The sequence below is a fragment of the Leuciscus leuciscus genome (genome assembly GCF_965113295.1).
Source record: "Leuciscus leuciscus genome assembly, chromosome: 2".
Classification (NCBI taxonomy): Eukaryota; Metazoa; Chordata; class Actinopteri; order Cypriniformes; family Leuciscidae; genus Leuciscus; species Leuciscus leuciscus.
In genome coordinates this window covers 56,352,096-56,373,380 of record NC_138726.1, presented here as the reverse complement: position 1 = coordinate 56,373,380, position 21,285 = coordinate 56,352,096, and the positions used below count along the sequence as shown (strand labels likewise).

General features: G+C 41.7%; 1 protein-coding gene across 1 annotated transcript in view; it reads right to left on the bottom strand.

Moving 5' to 3' along the window:
- LOC309493192 (obscurin-like) overlaps positions 1-21,285 on the bottom strand; it is a 404,602-nt gene that overhangs the window by 48,080 nt on the left and 335,237 nt on the right. The window contains exon 18 of the mRNA XM_082162312.1: positions 5,658-5,900. Coding sequence (XP_082018438.1) covers positions 5,658-5,900 — 243 coding nt within the window. The remainder of the gene's footprint in view (positions 1-5,657; positions 5,901-21,285) is intronic.

Below are 21,285 nucleotides of genomic sequence, written 5' to 3'. Positions count from 1 at the left end.
ATGTGACCAGTCACTAGAAAATGTTTACTTGGGGATGTCATTTTTTTTTTACAGTGAGCTGGATCCACATGCACAAACAACAGCTTCTTCTGTGCTGCTTTTAAGCTGTTGAACTGCACTAGACTGTCGTAAATATTCACATACAACATTTAAATCTCACTCTTCATCAGTTCCTCACACAAAGCATCACATCCTGAAGATTTGGATTACAGCCCAGGAATAAAATACAATTAATTTAATGACAGCATAAGTAAAATTATGCCCCATGATAAACAAAATGTATGAAATATTGCATGATTGTGGCTAAATGATCACATACATTTTAATCAGTTCAATATTTTAAACTGTAGTATTGTTTAACATTAATCTTTGAAATGCCAAGTCATAACAGAAGAACGTTATCAGTTCAAATGAAGTAAATTGTAAATCAGTCAAGTCAACTGCATTAAATTGATAGGCCCAAGCTCACAATCCTGATTTGGAGCAGAAGATCACTGGACTGATCTGACACACACTCCTCACACCAACAATTGGCCCTCATGTTTGCCATGATCATGCTGTGCCATCATTGCCACTCATGCCATTGCCGACAGGAGGCCAGCAGTGCCAGCGTGAGGCCAAGACCGCTTTCTATGTGGGATCCACTGCCATATTAGCATTGTCATGTGAGCTACAGATTGAGTTCTGTTGTTTCCCAGTTATTCACGACTCCTCTCCCATGGTCTAAGGATAGTAAAGTGTAATACAATGCTAAATCAGACATATGTACAATATATGTGTCCACACCAACCTCAGACCTGCATTCATCCAACAAACTGCTTTCGATCTGAAAGGTATGACTTAAACCAGTTTATTGCAGTATCAGAAACACCAAAGACAGTTTCCAAGCGGTTGATTTAAAGAGTGATCTACTGTGTAAAAAGTGGCACTGAGATCAAGAAGGATCAAAATCCAGACAGCCAGAATCCAAAGCAATTAACAAAGCATTCAGTGTTGTGGAATTCATGGAAATCATTTCATTTGTGAAACCTCATTGCTAAGAGAATGAACGTATAGTGTAGAGAAATTTGAGCGAGAGATACCAGAAAAATCTGAAGTATTTGAGTAGTAGTAATGCATTTACGAATACACTCAATCTCCAAACTGAAGAAATCAATGAACCTATTACAAATGTGAGTTGAAACAGGGACATTTGAGAGACTGTAATATTTGAGAAGTTTGTTGATGTAATGAAACTATTGTCTAGGGTTTCTCTGATTGTTTACAATTAACTGTGAAAAATAATCAGACCTGGCCGATACAATCTCAGACTTATATTCTAGTAATTTGTCTTTCCAGGCCTGGTGATGAACAGTGAGTTTACGATGATAAGATGTCTTCATCGCACGCACGTCATCATTATACCAGAGAGCAGAACATACAAAGGAAACAGATCGTGATTTTAAAGGAGCAAATGAGTCCAGGCCAGTCAAGATAACAGAATTTAGCATAGAAACTTTGTCCTCCAATGCAGATGCAGAAAAACAACATAAAGAAGAGTGAATAAAATCAGAGAAATCAGAGGGCTCAATAGATCTCCATTTGAGATAATTAATGATGCGAGAAGAGGAAATGTTTATGCCAGGCAGTTCCAGATAAAAAAAATATATATAGCCAGATGATCAGACAGCCCTAAATCAGAGGTGGACAACTGAGACACAGATGAACCATTAGAAATCACAAGGTCTATGGTGTGGCCTTTGTTATGTGTAGGACAGTCCATGAGCTGGTTTAACTCAAAGCACTACAATAAGGACAATATTTGTTGGAAAAAAAAAAAAAAAAAAAAAAAAAAAAAAAAAAAAAAATCTCTTCTTTTTTTTTATGTGGATATTAAAATCACCCAAGATAAAAAATTCTCTCAAATTTGAAGCACAACATAGACAGCATTTCTGCAAATTCTGATAAAAGTCTTTATTTGTCTTCCGAGGCCTGTAGACTATGGCAGTAGTGAGGAGCGCAGAGACACTCAGAACAAGACATTCGATATGAACTCAAAAACCAAACTTCTACAGTAGTACAAATAGGTTCTATACACAAGTTAACGCGCCAAATCACGGGCGGCGCCATAACTGTACACAAATGCACTTAATTTCCGCCGGAAGTGGTTTGCGCAGCGTCTGCCGGTGTAAACACAGCGATTATTTGACCATTGTAGCCTAGGCCTATATCTTTTTTTATTGTTGGTATCCGAACTACATCATAGGTAGGGGTGGGAAATGAATTTGCATGTTTAACTGAAAGAACGAGCAGAGAGAGAGAGACCCGGTCGCGCGCGCGCACTCTCTCTCTTCGGAGCCAGGCGAAAGTGTAAACAAGACTCACCGTCTCCAAGAGGGCTGTCTTGCTCTCTCTCCCGCGCGCATATTAATCAAAATAAAACGACATGATAGTAAAAGGTCGGAAGACTAAAGTTTCATGTGGAGCATTTTTTTCCCCTGAATTACCGCTGGGTGTGAATTGTGCTAAAATACGTTGCCTTATCTTCTCTGAAATGCGTTCTGCACATTCAGCTGCCATAAAAATCACACTCTTAATAAACGTAAAAACCTATCCAGTGATGTAGTTTTCTGTGTTGACACAAACCTTGTGGGATATCCATGTCCTAACTGCTGGGATAATCACACAATTCGCGAACTAATGACTCCTTTGAACCGATTCATTTTAATGAATAGTTAAAACCTGTCTATGTTTTTTTTATTAACGAAGCAAATACAAACAAATCAGGTACAATGTAAAAGTCTTACTACGAACTAACAGTGCACACCCTAGAAAATAAAAAAATAAAAAAGAACAGAAGAACATGGAGCATGTTATAATGGCATTTACATATTCAAAAGAAAATGAATTAAAAGGGCAATTATTCAATAAGATTGTTTATAAAAGAAGCCAGTTTCTCTGCATTCTTGTTATTAATTATTAATGCTGTCTATGGTTAAAACAACTGATCTTTCCAACACTGAACTCTCGAGACGTCTGAATCGATGTATAACTAATCGGTAACACTTTACAATAAGGTTCCATTTATTACATAAATTACATAAAAAGTACAGTTTTTTGCCGAAAAAGCATATGAATACTTTTTCCACTCAGTGCTATCAGGAATCGATAAGAGAATCGTAAAAAAATTTAAACAATGGAGCGCATGGACATCTTCGTAGCTGGTTTGTGGTCGTAGCACTCTCTATCTAACCACTCGTTCAGGTGCTTTCTCGAGTGTTTGCAACCAACTACCGCACACGTCGTTCCCGAACCACTTTTCTTCATGTTGTAATTGTTATATCCTCTTTGTCACTGCGATATCAGTGCTTTGTCGGCACAACGGAGCTAGCTAGCAAAACAAACCAAGCCCGCCAGAATGGAAGTGGATTGCATCGATGGGAGGAGTTTAGGATGTAGAGCGGAAACGGCTCAAAAACCTGTGTATACTCGTAAAACGAGGCATTGGAAAGTTTGTAAGTACATCAGGAGTTTATTTAAATAACACTTGCCTGACGGCTCATGCTACCACTAACCCGAACACCAACGTCACTTCACTGAGTCGAGAAAAGCACGTAAAAGTCCTGGCAGAAAGCGATGCATAAGGATGTAGTGTAACGACGCCCAGTTCCAGGAATGCACTAATATTTTGTTGGTAGTACCAGTTTTTAACAATTATTAGTTAACACAAGTTGTCAACACTTCGGAAAAAATATATAATTTGTCGGTACACTACATCTTTATGCATCGCTTTCTGCCAGGACTTTTACGTGCTTTTCTCAATTCAGTGAAGTGACGTCAACGTCCAGGTTAGCGGTAACATGAGCCGTCAGGCAAGTGTTATTTAAATAAACTCCTGATGTACTTACAAACTTTCCCATGCCTCGTTTTATGAGTACAGAACCTATTTGTTCTACTGTAGAAGTTTGGTACCATTCTGGGCATTATTAGTGGGGTAATTTACGAGATACAAATTTGGAGCCATTACCACCCGCACTAACCCATCCGGCTGATATCTCTAAATAAGCTCCAACTTTAGTAATGTTTGGTTCGCTGTCATGGTGCAAAGGACCCTTGATTCTACTCTGAACCATCCCTTTAAAGTCACGTACAAACTCTCTTTCACGTCTGCGTTCCCAACCCAGCAACGTTGGGTTACAGATTAACAACTATTTTCAACCCAATTGGGTTAAATCAACCCAGCATTCTTACCCAACAGTCTCAACCCAGCGTTTAGGTTGAAAAAAATAACCCAGCATTTTTTTGAGTATAATTTGTTATGCTGCAAATATATTAATGGTGATAGAATACAGTATGTAAAGAGCTGTATTTAATAAGATAATAGGGTATAAGAAAAGGACCAAATCTATAACTGTAACTGCCATTGCATGTTTAAAACAATGATATCCTATACTTCAACTCATATAATGTTGACATTTATATATCATTGGAAAGCTTACAAACTCAAGATTCAGCCTGTGAAAACCATTTTGAAATCGGAACTTGCGGTCAAAAATGTTGGATTTAGGTCAGGCTGACTAATTGATCACAGATAACTTGAAGCAAATCATGTGACCAGCATACTCAAGACAGACAGGCTGTATCAGTTTAACCTGTACATTTTATAATTTGTAAAAAAAAAAAAAAAAAAACAGAATACAAAGATTGTTACAAAAATGAACACAAAGTTAATCCCTTTTTTATACCCAAAAGTGGCAATGTGACTCAGGTGTAACATATATTTCAAAACGTGCTAAATAACAACATGAACAACATTTTTATAAATTTTCTTTTTCAGCACCTTAAGACAATGTTCATAATTAATGTTAGCAGTGTTAGTATTATTTTTTCAAAAGAAAAGTAAGTTTAATATATATTTACTTATCTCAAAATCTGAATGTCCTGCACCACTGGCAGCCATGTTGGATTTAGGTCAGGCTGACTAATTAATCACAATTTTTTTAAACAAATCATGTGACCAGCATACTCAAGACAGACCAGGCTGTGATAAATGATAAAATTATTTGATGAAAAAATCATTCTTACGCCCCAAAAAAGACGACAAAAACTATGTTACACCCAGATCACATTGCCAGTTTTAGGGTTAAATCATTAATTTTTTTAACGCTATTTAAAATACGCAGTGTATTCGTTCAGCTGCATTTCCTTTCCCTGCTCTCCCTCCGTCTCTCTGTCACTCACACGTCTCTCTCACATACACACACACACACTAGGGGTCGCTAACCTCTTCAAAACATTAACAAAGGCGTAGATTGATGACACAGTAAATGAGAGTGGAATCATGGCATAGAAACACAAGCACAGAAACAAGGCCCTGCCATAAAGTTATTTCACTACTTCTGTTTCATTGTGACTTTAAAATATTGATGTGAGTCCTGAGAGTTATAAACTCTATAAAGTCACTTCAGTTATGAAATGCAGTTTTCACTCTCAAAATCACTGATAACACATTATCTGTCTTATAAAGATACACTTTGTCGTTGTGCATCTGACAGAATAATGACTAAAGGTGAATTACTTCAGTCCTCTTGGCTGATTCAGAAGAATATAAGAAAAGTGTTGAACCACAAATACTGATTTTAAATGATCATTAAACAGATGTGAATATGAACACTCACCTGATACAGTCAGTGTAACACCAGCATTGATGTCTGATCTCGTTGCTTCACATCTGTATTCATCACCATCAGACACAGATGTGATGTTGTAGACTCTCTCAGTCATGTCTGGAATGATTGAACCTTCTCTAAACCATCTGTATCTCCACTGAATGTCTCCTCCTCTCTGTATGGCACATGTGAGAGTGACTCTCTCTCCTCTGAACACACGCTGATCTGGCTTCACCGTCACTACAGGTTTCACTGAGAAACAGAAGTAAACATTGAAAATGTGTGTTATGATGTGTGTTATGAGCTCAAAATGTCCTTATGTGAAAAACATCATGATATTAAAGACCTAGTTTGTGTTTTTGACAAAAAACAAACAAACAAACAAAATATTGGTATAAACCTGTAGTCTACTGTACTAACATCTGTACATGAAAAACATGAAGAAAACCTTTGAATCATTGCATGTGTCCCGTTTCACACTAAAGTGCCCCATTATGCTATTTTTAAGGTTCCTAATTTTGTTTTGGAGTCTCCAACAACAGGTGTACATGCATGTAAGGTCACAAATTATTTAAAACTTTTTCGACAAAATGACCTAGCTTCCGGCAGACGGCCGTACGCATCGATTTACACCAGAAGAGTAACAATTGAACTTGAACTCAAAGCTTACGCTACTCCTACATCTACGTCATACATCGTCAAGTGTTACTCTTCTGGTGTAAGTCGACTTGTGTACGGCCGTCTGCCAGAAACTAGTTATTTTAGTCAACAAAGTTTTAAATATGGACATTTTTCTTACACGAACGCATCTCTTCACTTCAGAAGGCCTTTATTAACCCGTCAGAGTCTGTGGAGCTCTTTAATGATGGATATGATGCGCTTTTATGGACTTCAAAAAATGGATTGTGTGTCCATTCACTGCCATTATAAAGCTTAAGAGCCAGGATATTTTTTAATATAACTCTGATTGTATTCGCCTGAAGGAAGAATGTCATATACACCTAGGATGGCTTAAGTAAATAGAAGAGTAAGATGGAGTAAATCATGGGTTAATTTAGATTTTTGGGTGAACTATCCCTTTAACACTCCAGTTACTCTGCATGAACCAAGCTGTTGACTTAAATCAGGGACAAATTGTACGTTTCTTAATGTTTTCTCATGAATCTGAAAGAACTATTTTGTGGAAAAAAATAGTAAAGAATCAAAAGTTCTGCTCGTCGAAGCAGTTCTGCTGCGTTTGATGTTTCGTAACTAATTTATTCTCCTAATATTGTATCATAAAATCATATAATCATACATTCTTTGTTGAAATATGCAGAAATTTAAATGACAAATATGAAGATTTTAAATATGAAGGAATTCCCAGTGCAAGGATATAGTCTCTTCTAGCACACAGAGCCGCCGCTGCATGAAGAGTTGCCAAATCCACGTTTTCCTCCTTGGAATTGAGCTACTTTTACACTTTTGCTGCGGGTTGAATATTTTCAAAACTTGTCTTTATTATATGTGGTTTCTAGCATTTGTAACTTTTACAACAATTGTAACTTTTAGTGTCCGCCGAGGGAGGCGGCGCGCTAACACCGCGGCCTCGACTGTCAGTAGCTAGCCTAGCGCAGCTCTTCAGATCAGGAGAGTGAGGTTTACACACACAGCTCTTACTGGAGCCCGTTATACCATTAATGACAAATTACATTCATTCTCATTTTTTATACAGAAAAAATACTGTATTATTCATATAGTATTTTTCTGTTGTCTTAAATAACATAGAAATGTATGTAAAATTACAAAAACAATGGTGATAATAATTTGTAAAATCACCACCAGATGGTGCAAAGGGACAGCTGACACTATAGAGGTGCAGGTATGACATCACTTACAGGCCAAAACACTGAAGCGAGCTGCATTTTAGCACAACTTTCATCATCCCGAAGTCAATGCTTTTTTTAATGGGTTTTGTTGTTAAATGGCTGAAATAAGGTCAAGACATTTTCACATTTTATTCTACGACCTAAAATACATCAATATTAACTGGTGATGATATAACATCATTAGGGGTGTGATTGTAAAACTGGCGGTTCGGTACTTACCTCGGTTTTGACATCACAGTTCGGTTAAGGGGGGAGAACACTAAACATTTTTTTAATATATTTTTTTATTATTAAATAGTGGCTTACTAAACAAATTATGTCTCTGTCTTTAAATGAATTCAGTTATAATTAAAAGTATCTTAAGGATAAATATATATATATATCTCTGCTAATGCTGTAAACAATCGGGAGCCCTTACTTGCACATTACTATAATATTAAAGAGTAACAGCAGAGCCTAAATTCAGTTTTATATATATAAAATCAACACTCAAATAACACATTGTATTCAAACATATAAACTGCATATAAGGCAGTTTTTTGCATTAACTTCTAAATCTAATTACTCCAATTCATTGTTGAAATAATCATTTACAGTGGCTGGCATTTTCATGACAGATATTTTAAGCATAGCCTACATTAAATAATGAAGACATCACTAACAGGTTAAGTAAAATAAAATGAATGTATAATATAGTGCATATATTTAGTGAAAGAGAGAATTTATCTGCTGACTAACAAGCTGTGGACACTGATGGACTTGCCTGAGGTAAATGTCTACGTGGCATATTGTCTACAAGCTGTTTTACTAATGTCTTTCCTTCACTGAAACACTGATTTAGTAATTACATGAGATATATGTAAATACAAAAATTCCAATAGATGTGTAAAAGGTGTTTCTCTTACGAGAGGTCTCTCGTACTGCGTAAGATATCTTACGCTAGGGGAAAATCCTTTTTCCGCGAGATATTGAAGCCAAAAATTATCCTTAATTTTGTAATAATGCAAAACGCGTTGCGGCAGCATGCAGACATAGGCGAGGCAGCTCGCGCGCCTATTGGCTGCTCTGCGGCAACTGCAGCAGCCTATCGAGCGAGGCCTGGCGTGACGCCAGACCCAATCAGGGCACTTCGCACCCGCTGCGTCACGTCCCGCCGAAATGGGCGTGGTCTAGGCCTATAAATACCGCTCGCAGGCAGCTATTATCTGATTTTTCATCCTTCAAGCGAAGCACACGCATCGCTGGAGCTGGAGAAGAAGCCGCGCCGTCTGAAAGAGAGCACCTTCAGCGGGACGAGTCACTGAAGTCGCTGGCCGCGCCGCCTTCCTTGCCTTCCTGCTGCGCTATCCGGCGTTATATCCTTTCTCTGCTACTGTGTTTATGTATGTGTGTGTGCTCGCCGCCGCGACACACACTCCCATTGCACTGGGCGTCTTTTTCAAGACGCCCCTTTCCCTGATCACGCAGCTCTCGCGCTCGCTGACGGCGACTGCCCTCACTGCGAGCTAGTTACTGCCTATGGTGACTCTGAGGACTCACCTGGCATCCTTCTCCGAGACTTCCTCCCCCCCCCCCCCCGCAAAGCTTGCCGGTTCGCCCGCTTGCCTTGCCTGCTTGGGGGACGATACCTGTTCTCCCTCTGTTCGAGCCGCGCACACCGCGCCGTTCACAGGGGATGTCAGGAGCGGACGTCACGGGGCTAGCTTTCTCTCTCCCTCTGTTCAAGCCGCGCAAACTGCGCCGCTCACAAGGGAGGCTGGAAGCAGACGGTCGGGGTTAGTTTTTCTTTACGTTATAAGAAAAGCTACTCTGCCTCTGCGCCCCATTCATGCGTCACTCACCGGCGAAAGGAGAAAGGTGTGTTTTTAGTCCCTCCGAGGATGGACTGACCTTCAATTTCTCATACATTTCCCAGTTCCCTGATCATGCGACTGGAAATATCAATACTGCAGCAGGCGAGCCTGTTTTAATACAAGCGCGCCTGCAAGCAAACGCCGAAGAAAACATGTGACGCTCTTATATGCTCGTGCATCCGAAAGCCTTTGTGTTCCCCCCTGTGGCTCAGTGGCGGAATCACTGGTTTTCCTCACGAGAGTTAAAATTATGCCGCCAATGCTTCGCTCTGTCAGTTCCCTGAAAAGCGACTGCAGATGTGCATTTTGCAGCCAACGAGCGCGTTGCACAACCCGCTCGCCTGCACCCAAACACCGTTTCTATGGTTTCCGTGCGTCACTGGCGAAAGGAGAAAAGAGCGTTTCTGGTCCCCCCGCGGACGGACCGACCTCCTCTTTCTCGTACATTTCTCATTCCCCTCTGAAGTTCGGGCGACTGGAAATGTCAGTATTGCAGTGAGCAAGCCTGTTGTAATACACGCATGCCTGCAAACAAACGCCAGCACGTTGACGCTCTCTTATAATACTCGCGCTAACTGAGTTACAATGTGTCTCCCCCTGTGGCCCAGTGGCAGACTCTCAGGTTTTTGCACGCGAGAGACCCGCGTTCGATCCCCGGGTCTACCGGCAGATAAAATTATGCCGTCAATGCTCGCTCTGTCAGTTCCCTGAAAAGGCGACTGCAGATGTGTATTTTGCAGCCAACGAGCGCGTTGTACAACCCGCTCGCCTGCACCCAAACACCGTTTCTATGGTGTTCCGTGCGTCACTGGCGTAAGGAAAAAAGGGAGTTTTTCTGGTCCCGCTGCGGACGGACCAACCTCCTTTTTCCTATACATTTCCCATTCCCCTCTGGAATTCAGGCGACTGGAAATGTCAATATTGCAGTGAACAAGCCTGTTGTAATGCACGCAGGCCTGCAATAAACGCCAGCATGTTGACGCTCTCTGTTTCTATGGCAACTTCTCGCTCGTTCAGTTCCAGTAAATGTGACTGTTCCAGTGTATCCTGCAGTAAACAAGTCGGCGACGCAGCACGCTTGCCTGCACACAAACGCCGTTTTTACGGCTACCCAGATAAATCCCATAAGTGTGAATTTTTCTGGTGTCCCGGCCACGGCCGATGGTGCTTTATGTGTAGAAAGAATGCCCACTGCCCAGTGCCCATCTCTACACACAAGCACAGCCCGTCACACAGGGCTCGCGCACATGAATCGACTCAGATCAATTGCGCTTCAAACATGGTGAATGTGCCCACTAACACCACGTTATGCATGTCTCACGGTTTCTGTAAAAACGAAACCAACGTGCATTCGCTTCACTCAAGCGAACGATGCTTTCAGTGTGATAAATGTGCCCGCTGTCCCGCGCCCACATCCACACATAGACATGACAGTTCCTACGGGAACCGCCCAGCCCTCCCCTCGCGGTTGACCACCGCAGAGGAGTCGAGCGCGGGCAATCTGCCCGCTGTTATCAGTGCGCCCCATGCCTCAAATGTCACGAGCGCGACGCTTGTGTTACAGCACGCCGAAGCCTCTCCATCGCTGAGCGAGCGGAGCGCGCTTCGTATTCAACCCCTAGCTATTCATGCGGACGCATGGGCAAAGCTGCCCGGGGTTTCGAAGTGGGTGCTGAACATTATAAAAAGAGGCTATTCGCTACAGTTTCGCCGACGCCCTCGCCGATATGTGGCGCGCGTCGAGACCACGGTAAAAACAGTAGCACATTTACTTCGAGCCGAAGTGGCGAAACTATTGAGCAAAGGGGCCATAGAGCCTCTCTCTCAAGTTCAGAGCGAAGGAGGGCTATACAGCAGATACTTCCTGGTACCGAAAAAAGACGGGGGTCTCAGACCCATACTAGATCTAAGGCAACTGAACAAAGTGCTTGTGAAGCGACAATTCAGGATGCTCACGACCAGACAAATCCTTGTGCAGATTCGCCAAGGAGATTGGTTTGTGTCAATAGATCTGAAAGACGCGTATTTTCAAATACAGATAGCGTCACGTCACAGGCGATATTTGAGATTCGCCTTCGAGGGCCAGGCATATCAGTACACAGTCCTGCCGTTCGGTTTGTCCCTGGCACCCCGTACATTTACGAAGTGCATGGATGCGGCGCTCGCACCCCTCAGAATGAGAGGCATGCGAGTACTGAACTATTTGGACGATTGGCTGATTCTAGCGCAATCTCGCGCAGTGCTCATAGAACACACGACCATTTTACTCGATCACCTCGAGGATTTGGGTCTCAGTGTCAATTGGGCGAAGAGCTCTCTGTCACCCAGTCAGAAGATATCTTTCCTGGGCACAGAATTGGACTCGCTGTCCATGATAGCGCGACTATCACCACAGCGCGCGGTAGACATTCAACGCACAGCGAACTCGTTTCGCTGCGGCGCGTCTGTCCCGCTCAAGAAATTTCAGAAGATGCTAGGTCTCATGGCCTCAGCATCATCAGTGCTCCAGCTGGGCCTGCTCCGCATGCGCCCGCTGCAGTTTTGGCTGAAAGCGCGAGTCCCACGCAGAGCGTGGGCATCCGGTTCGCTTCGCCTCAGGGTCAATCAGAAGTGCGTCACAGCTCTGAAACCTTGGAGAGCGAACGACTGGTACCAATCAGGTGTAAGCCTGGGGACTTCCTCGAGGGTGAAAGTGGTGTCCACGGACGCGTCCACCTCGGGATGGGGAGCGCTGCTCGAGGGCAGACCGTTCTTCGGCCAGTGGTCGGAACGGAAAAGCTCCTGCACATAAACTGCCTCGAAATGCTGGCAGTAGACAACGCGCTGACGCGTTTTTGTCCCCAAATAAAAGGACGCCACGTCTTGGTCCGTTCGGACAACATGTCTGTGGTGTCCTACATAAATCGCCAGGGCGGCCTCAGGTCCAAGAACCTGTACAGGCTGGCAGAACGCCTCCTGGTATGGGCTCAGTGCAACCTGCGCTCGCTCAGAGCAGCGCACGTGCCAGGGCTCCTGAATATAGGACCGGACAGACTGTCCAGGAACGATGTTCCGGCAGGCGAGTGGTCTCTACACCCACAGACAGTCCAACTGCTGTGGAAGAAATTCGGCAGAGCGGAAGTAGACCTGTTTGCGTCTCAAGAAAACGCTCACTGTCCGGAATTTTTCTCCAAGAGCAGGAATGCGCTGGCCCATGTGTGGCCCCGCCGCCCGCTCTATGCTTTTCCCCCCGTCTCTCTCCTGCCTCAGGTGATAGAACGGATCAGGGAAGAAGGATGCTCAGTATTGCTGGTGGCACCGTTCTGGAAAAACCAACCTTGGTTCCCAGTCGTGATGCAGTTAGCAAGTACTGCCCCGTGGCCAGTACCAGTGAGGAGAGACCTCCTCTCACAGGCCCACGGCTCGATCCGGCATCCTCACCCGGAACTATGGTCCCTTCATGTCTGGGCCATCAACGGGTACATGTTGGACTCCCTAAAGGAGTATTAAACACGATCACGCAGGCTAGAGCTCCGTCTACGAGACGGCTCTACTCCTCGAAATGGTCAGTGTTTTCGGGCTGGTGCACAGCCCGTGGTGTGTCACCCACAGACTGTGGTGTGACGGAGGTGTTTTCCTTCCTACAAGAGCTGTTGGATGAGGGCGGGGCCCCCTCCACGCTCAAAGTTTATGTGGCGGCTATAGCAGCGTTCTCAGGAACAACGCTTGGTCAGTCAATAGGAAGGAACGATTTAGTCATCCGCTTCCTTAGAGGGGCTAAGAGACTGAATCCTCCCAGACCTCCCTCAGTCCCTGTATGGGACCTTTCTACGGTTCTGGAAGCCATGAAAGGTGCGCCAATTGAGCCTTTACAGTCAATTTATTCGAAACACCTGTCTTGCAAGACGGTGTTTTTGCTGGCTCTCGCTTCAGTGAAGCGCATAGGGGATCTACACGCGCTCTCTGTGAGCGCGGCGTGCATGGAGTTTGGGCCTAATAACTCAAAAGTTATACTCAAACCTAAGCACGGTTATGTTCCAAAATCCCTCATCACACCGTTTAGGGCGCAGGTTATCTCCCTGTCAGCCCTACCGGTCCCTGATGAGGAAAGAGACGCGAGCCTCCTTTGCCCAGTCAGGGCATTACGAGCTTATGTGTCTCGCTCGTGTGTTTTCAGACAGACGGAGCAGCTCTTTGTTTCATTTAGCGGACGTTCTAAGGGACTAGCCGCGTCGAAACAGAGCCTATCCAGATGGATAGTTGATGCTATAGCGCTGGCATACGCCTCCAAGGGCATGCAGTGCCCGTTGGGTGTCAGAGCGCACTCCACGAGAGGCATGGCCTCTTCTTGGGCCTGGTCAAGTGGGATTGCCTTGCAAGATATTTGTATGGCGGCAGGCTGGGCCTCCCCGTCTACATTTATAAGGTTTTATAACCTAGAGGTTCCCGCCCTGCAGGCCAGGCTGCTGTCGGTCTAAGTTTACCAGTATTATCTGACCTGATGCTATCAGCTCAGAATGCTGCGTCTACTGAGCACAGCTCAATGTTCGACAGTAAAAAGTAGCAGCACGAGCTGTGCCTGGGCAGACTGTGTAAGACCCACATTCCCCCATCAGTTCAGGCCGTACCCCGCCCTGTCTGTATGAAATTCGCGTCTCAGCGACGCTGCCATATGTGGAAGAGTGCGGCTTCGCCCCTCCCTCTTCCCGGACTCCCTGTGAGTTCCCTGAGTGATTGTGCACTATATGTACCCCGGGCTTTCGCCCTTGGGTCTTTGGTGTCAGATCTCAGCATGCACGGCGTTTTGCATTGGGTCCCCTAGCGTAAGATATCTTACGCAGTACGAGAGACCTCTCGTAAGAGAACGTACTCGGTTACTAACGTAACCTCGGTTCTCTCTAGAAGAGGGAACGAGTACTGCGTATCTTGCCGTGCATGCACACGCTCTGGTTGCTTCGATGATGAAAAACCAGATAATAGCTGCCTGCGAGCGGTATTTATAGGCCTAGACCACGCCCATTTCGGCGGGACGTGACGCAGCGGGCGCGAAGTGCCCTGATTGGGTCTGGCGTCACGCCAGGCCTCGCTCGATAGGCTGCTGCAGTTGCCGCAGAGCAGCCAATAGGCGCGCGAGCTGCCTCGCCTATGTCTGCATGCTGCCGCAACGCGTTTTGCATTATTACAAAATTAAGGATAATTTTTGGCTTCAATATCTTGCGGAAAAAGGATTTTCCCCTAGCGTAAGATATCTTACGCAGTACTCGTTCCCTCTTCTAGAGAGAACCGAAGTTACGTTAGTAACCGAGTACGTTTTATGCATGTTTGGCCTGGGTTTTTGTTGCAGTTACACTATTCTGACCACTAGGGGTCACTGTGGAGACAGGATCTGGATTTCAACTGTTTCTGTGTTTCACGAAGCCTCGATCTGCCCTCCACTATCTTATGTAGTGGCCAATTCATTTAGCACATCCAGTGTCTATTCTCTTAGTATAATAGCTGTTATTTTCACATTATTTACAACAGCTTTGTGAGATCATGGCATCAAAGGTATAACAATCAGATATTAATTAATTATACATAATGTTTTGAGCTGTCTTTTAGACACTAAGAGACAAGAAATGTATGAATCTCAACAATGGTGGCAATAAATAAGAAACTTTAGTGACTTTAGTATATTGTTTTGTTACATTCAGAACTGATCTGTTAATCTGAATATGTTGTTGATTTTGCCACCATTGTTGGGAATCATATACTGATTCCTGATGTCCGTGGGAGTCTACATAATCCTGTCAAAATATTTTTTGCATAATGACTTAAGATATTTCAAAATATCAAAGTACTGCGGGAAATTAAGCAGTTATATTCTAGAGCTATATAAGCAATGTGAAATGAATAACTTGCATAATAAATAGTGGTGCACGATATATCGGCCGCCGATATAATATCGGCCGATATGGTCATTTTTTTACACATCGGTATCGTTCCGATGTCAAAATAATAATTAATAATTCGTTACATTTATATAGCGCTTTGTCTGAGACCTCAAAGCGCTTTACATAGATGGGGGAATCTCCTCAACCACCACCAATGTGCAGCATCCACTTGGATGATGCGACGGCAGCCATATTGCGCCAGAACGCCCACCACACACCAGCTTACTGGTGGAGAGGAGACAGAGTGATGAAGCCAATCAGTATATGGGGGTGATTAGGAGGCCATGATGGACAGAGGCCAAGGGGCAAATTTGGCCAGGATGCCGGGGTTACACCCCTACTCTTTTTCGAAGGACATCCTGGGATTTTTAATGACCACAGAGAGTCAGGACCTCGGTTTAACGTCTCATCCGAAGGACGTTTTTTTTTTTTTTTTTAAAGGAAGGTTAACCACAAAAACATTTTATTCAAAAACAAACAATACAAAATGACAAGAAAAAGGAACGATTCAAGCAGTGAACACGATAAATGGAGAGAAGAACTGCTGGTTACTGATTATATATTGAATATTTCTGTAAGGACTACGCAGGATCTTTATGAAGACCTGTAGTACCAGTCAAACAGACAGTGCACTACACCTACACCCTACTGTCACATATATACGCCCGTTCATCGGCAGTAAAAGTTGAATTGCCAAAGTTGAATTGATTTCTTTTGTTTCCTAGTTGGATCCCCTGAGGCAAACTGAGATATATGGCCGATGTGAACAGGCCGATATTTGACGTGTGAAGTTGAAGATGAAGTTGACGATGCTGACTCGATCTTAGCAGTAGTGAATGTGCCTGAGATAAATACACATTTCATACAGATGACATAAGCAGAGAACAGTCTGTTTTCTTTCGTTTTGAATTGTTCTGTTTAAAAATAGACATTTCAAGCTTTCTATATATGTCTCCGGTCTGTGAGGCAGGTAGATTTCGGTTCATTTATGAGACGCGCTCCAGGTTCACGCGCCCTCGCCTCCGTGTCCTGATTAAATATTTTCTACTCTATTTACTTCTTATTAAATTCAATCCAGGCAATTGGTTGATGAAACATTTATCAAAATTAAGATACAATTAATACAAAACGAAATTAAATTTAAAGACAGGCTTTTTGTGCTTTCTGTTTGAGGTCTCTGTGAAAGTTTTAAAGCAGTCTTAGTGGCGCTTTCAGAGCGCTCACGTCAACTGTCCCGTCCGTAACGCAGTCCAGTGCGACTTATGTTTTTTTCCTCTTCATGACACATTTTTGACTGATCGTTTTTTGACTCGTAGATATTTGAATATATTGCTTGATATTTGATACCCGTTCGAATTAGATTTTTCTCAAAAGTGACAGCACGTGTGATTTGTGGATTACTGATAAGCGCGAGTGGAGAAACAGGCGTTTATTGATTCATTCTCAGTGTTGAGAAACGTAGCCTTCATGTGTTACGTTATTGTATTAATAATAACTAAAGTAGCCTACCTAATTATGTTACATATTTATTTTGTATGAAAACTAGCGCGTTCGTTACTTATGGATTAAAAAGTAGGCTACCGTTGTATCAGTGCTGCGCGAGCTCTCTCTCTCACAAACACGGACGCGCGCACACAGAGAGAGAAGATAATTGTAAAATGAAAAATTGACGGGCTAAGTTTAAATTTTGTTCTTGCTTGTTTTTTTTCTGTCAAAATATCAGAAAGTATTTTGTATTATCCATCCGTGTTTTTAAAATTCGTTAAATGACGGACGTTTTACTGTTAACACAGCCCATGTCGGATTCGTCTTAAAGCCTAGGCTACTTGTTTTTATTTTTAGAATGATTCGTTATGCTATTATTGGACTCCTGTCTATTCATTGTCAACTGTTTTCTATAAATATGTTTGTATTGGCTAACATTTATTCAGTTAATGAGTGTCCTGTTTAAAATGTGCAATGTTCAAACGCAAAGACAGCACGTCACAAATATAAGCCCTTTTCCCTGTGGTATTTTTTAGTATCATATTTGGATATTGGAATAATAAATAAAGTAGCCTATCTTAATTTTACACAATATTCCTGTTTTTTTGTTGTTGTTTTTTTTACCGTTTTCTAAGGGTTTCTTAATTTTAGACAAGTTGACCAGCACACATTACTGTATATGCAATGCAGTATAATGCATGTGTGTCATATGTGACATATTTTGCACACAGGTAAAGGTGCCCAATATCAGTCATTTCTAAAGTAAAAAAAAAAAAAAAAAAAAAGTGTTTTGGAAATTAGCTCTTTATTTGATAATCATTAAAATTTGTTTTCTATACAGAGATATCGACATCGGTAAATATTGGTATCGGCCATAACAGCAATATTAATATCGGTTATCGGTATCGGCCACAATTTTCACATCGGTGCATCACTAATAATAAAACAATATAATAGGACGAGATCAGTGAATCAGACCACTGCATGTCTACATGATCATCTGTTCAGATTTTCTCTTGCAATTTTTGACATAACAAATGTGCTTTAGAAACTCAAAGTTAAAGCAGCCAGAGAAAAATTTGTGTTAAAAAAGTCAAGAGCCCAACTAAAGCAAACACTGATCACCATAATGGTAACCCCTTTATTATTTTCAATAAAACATCAACACCTAAACTTTTGTAAATTCAATAAGGACTTTTGTTTGAAAGAAATAGTCAAACTGGATGTCAAACTTGTTTTTCTATAAATTGTTTAATGAAATTTTCTTTAAACATTTTTGTTTAAAAAAACACTTTCAAGGCCCAGAAAGGTAGTCAAGACATTGTTAAAATAGTCCATGTGACTACAGTTGTTTACAGTGGTGTAGTCTACGTGATACGCAGGTATACACCGTATACCCACTAAAGGCCAAGGATTTCCGTATACCCACTTAAAAAAAAACGTGAGGATACGTAACAACTTTGTTTTGTGTCAGAACTTTCACACTTTCATTCATAAATTCACCCCATCTGTGTTTGCGAAGCGACACGGATCGATTCACGGAATCCAGTCACAATTGGAATTTGCTGTATAAAGCAGAACGTCACGGAATTTGGCCATTTTTGAACGAATAAATCAAAAGTAGGACTGTACAATGAATCAAATCTCGATATGGACTAGTGTCTGTGGATATTAAAGTTCAAAAGAAACTGCAATTGTTCTATGCGTCTCGGGAATGAGCGCTCAATGTGTGCTCCACTACACACACACACACACACACACACACACACACACACACACACAAACAAACACAAACACACACTGAAGCACGCGTGACGCTCGTGGTGTTTTCAGCATTTCACTATATCGAGACATGATGTAGGCTACACATGTGAACTTCATCGCAGAGCTGCTATGAGACTCACTTCATGAGAATTTCACCATTTAATCTGATAAAACTATTGTCATTCATTCGTATCATATACACACAGAAACTGTAATGTCTTTACGACAACCTGTCAATACTTCAAGTAGGCCTAATAATAATACTAACAGTTTATTAAAACAATGTCAATGAAACTCAAATGTCTACAACCCACCAAAATAAAAGTTTGGTCTAACTCAAAGAAATTATGAAAGAAATTGCAGTTAAATGTACTTTAAAATAATAATAATAATAATAATAATAATAATGATGATGATGATGATGAAGAAATCTATTAAAACGTTATTTTAAAAGAATATCACAGAAGTTTTCATACGTTTTAATTTAAACAGTAAACTCGCCAAAACAAGAACACCATTTTTTTTCAAAAACACAATTTCTAAAAGTAAATGTGTATTAGTGCCTATAATTATTATTTTATTTTTGTTGTTGAAAATTGTCAGCTGATAAAATCTGTGCTTCAGGGACCATATTCATATAACATCGAAGGCTAAATGTAACTCTTAACTGAGAGGTTGATCATGTGAATTTGATAAGAAGGCGTGCAACACTATTTATAGGCCACATTTTCGCGCTGGAACGCTTGTTTTTCAGTGGGAATGCAAAGTTGATTAGCACTTTACCATGAACACAAAAGCCACACCACACACATGGCTTTTAATTAGATTATTTTGTTAGCAAACATGTCACTATAATTGTTAAGTTATTTCCATCAGTCAATTTCTTACTTTCACATTTAAAAGATTTCCTGAGGTTAACTTATACCCTACTTGGTCAGTCTGCACAAATAACGATCAGCATGCTTGTTTGCTTTGCGGACCCTTTAAATGAAGTAAAAAAAAAAAAAAAGACCAAGCATTCGATGTACGTCAGAGCGTCCACGAATCTTTCTACGGCATCGTTGGCAGGGCGGCGGTGTGAGCGCACAGTAATGAAGCGATGATAATAGATTCTTTGCACAAAAAACAAACACAAATAACAACTTTATTCAACAATCTCTTCCATGTCATTATCCTCCGCTTTTGACGTAGTGTAAATAGTGCAGAGCTTCCAGGTTCTATGTCAGATTGCCGGCTCACTATTGGCCAGCTCCTGCTTCAGCATCACACACATGACCAGCGTCGGCCAATAGTGAGCCTACGTGTGACGTACAACACAGAAGCGCTGCACTATTACACTACGTGAACTCAATCGAGGCCCACAGAGAAGGAAATGAATAGTGGAGTAAAGTTGTTATTTTTGTTTACTTTTTGCGCACAAAAAGTATTCTCGTCGCTTGATAAACTTAAGATTGAGCCACTGTAGTCACTTGGACTATATTAACAATGTCTTTAATAACTTTAATAGGGCCGGCAAGTTTCAATCCCTTAGAAGCCTATGGAGGAGTGATCCAGCTCTCAGATTTAATCAAAAATATCTTAATTTGTGTTCCGAAGATGAACGAAGGTCTTACGGGGTTGGAACAACATGAGAGTGAGTAATTACTGACAGAATTTCCATTTATGGGTGAACTATCCCTTTAAGTGTCATCCGCTCAATTGACATTTTTTATGCAAATATGACATTGTTTAAGATGTCTTTGTTATGACAACTTGACATAAACCACTACATCATAACCTGTCATAAATGTGTCATAAACATGACATAGCAGATTAATTATCAAACTTAAGAAACTACTTAGCTTTATGGGTTACTATTTGGGGATATTTAATTTAATTTTATCAATCAATAAATTCTACTAGAAACAAACCTTGTTGTATTATTTTAATTTAATACTGTGAAGCTGCTTTGATACAATCTGTATTGTGAAAAGCGCTATACAAATATACTTGACTTGACCTCAGCAAATGTTAGCTGCTGAACTTGCCATCTCTGCAGTGTTTTGTGCTTTTTTTCGGGATTATTTCATACAATTTAATACACCCATTACTTCGCCCACGGCTTTGGATTCCGTCGTTGTCGTCGAGTATCGTTCGAGAGAACAACCAGCTCTGTATTTCAGTTGTTTTCCTCTGTGAACATGCACTAATGGATGTCTGACAATTTCGTTGCTTTTTGGAGTTTTCAGATTTAAAAAACGTCAATAAAGGCTCGTTCGTTCTGCTCTCACGGAACAGATAGATTATAATATGCTTATGTACCGTCAGGTGAAATCCTGCAGGTGTCGGCGCTTTCTCCGTCCATGCAATAAATGCACATCCTTGAATGAGCGCGGATTTTCTAGCGCATTTATTTGACCTTCATAGGCAATATATCTATGGTTTAACCCATTTGAGAGGCGGCCAAAATCAGAATTTAAAATGGACTGAATAAGCTCTCTACGAACTTGACCAGCGATGCCGCGCTGACGGACCATACACTATAAAAAAGAGTGACTGACATGTATGCACATAAATCACTGTCACACACACTCTCTCAGAGTAATATTAAGTTACTGCATAATACATTTTCAACTAGCAGAATAGTACAGAATCACAGAATCTCACTTGTAGCCATATGTCTTTTAACTATTATAATATTTCGAAGGGCAAAAACAGGAACTTTTAATTGGCTTTACATCATCAACTGTCACTTCAGCGCGAGGCCCTGTGCAGT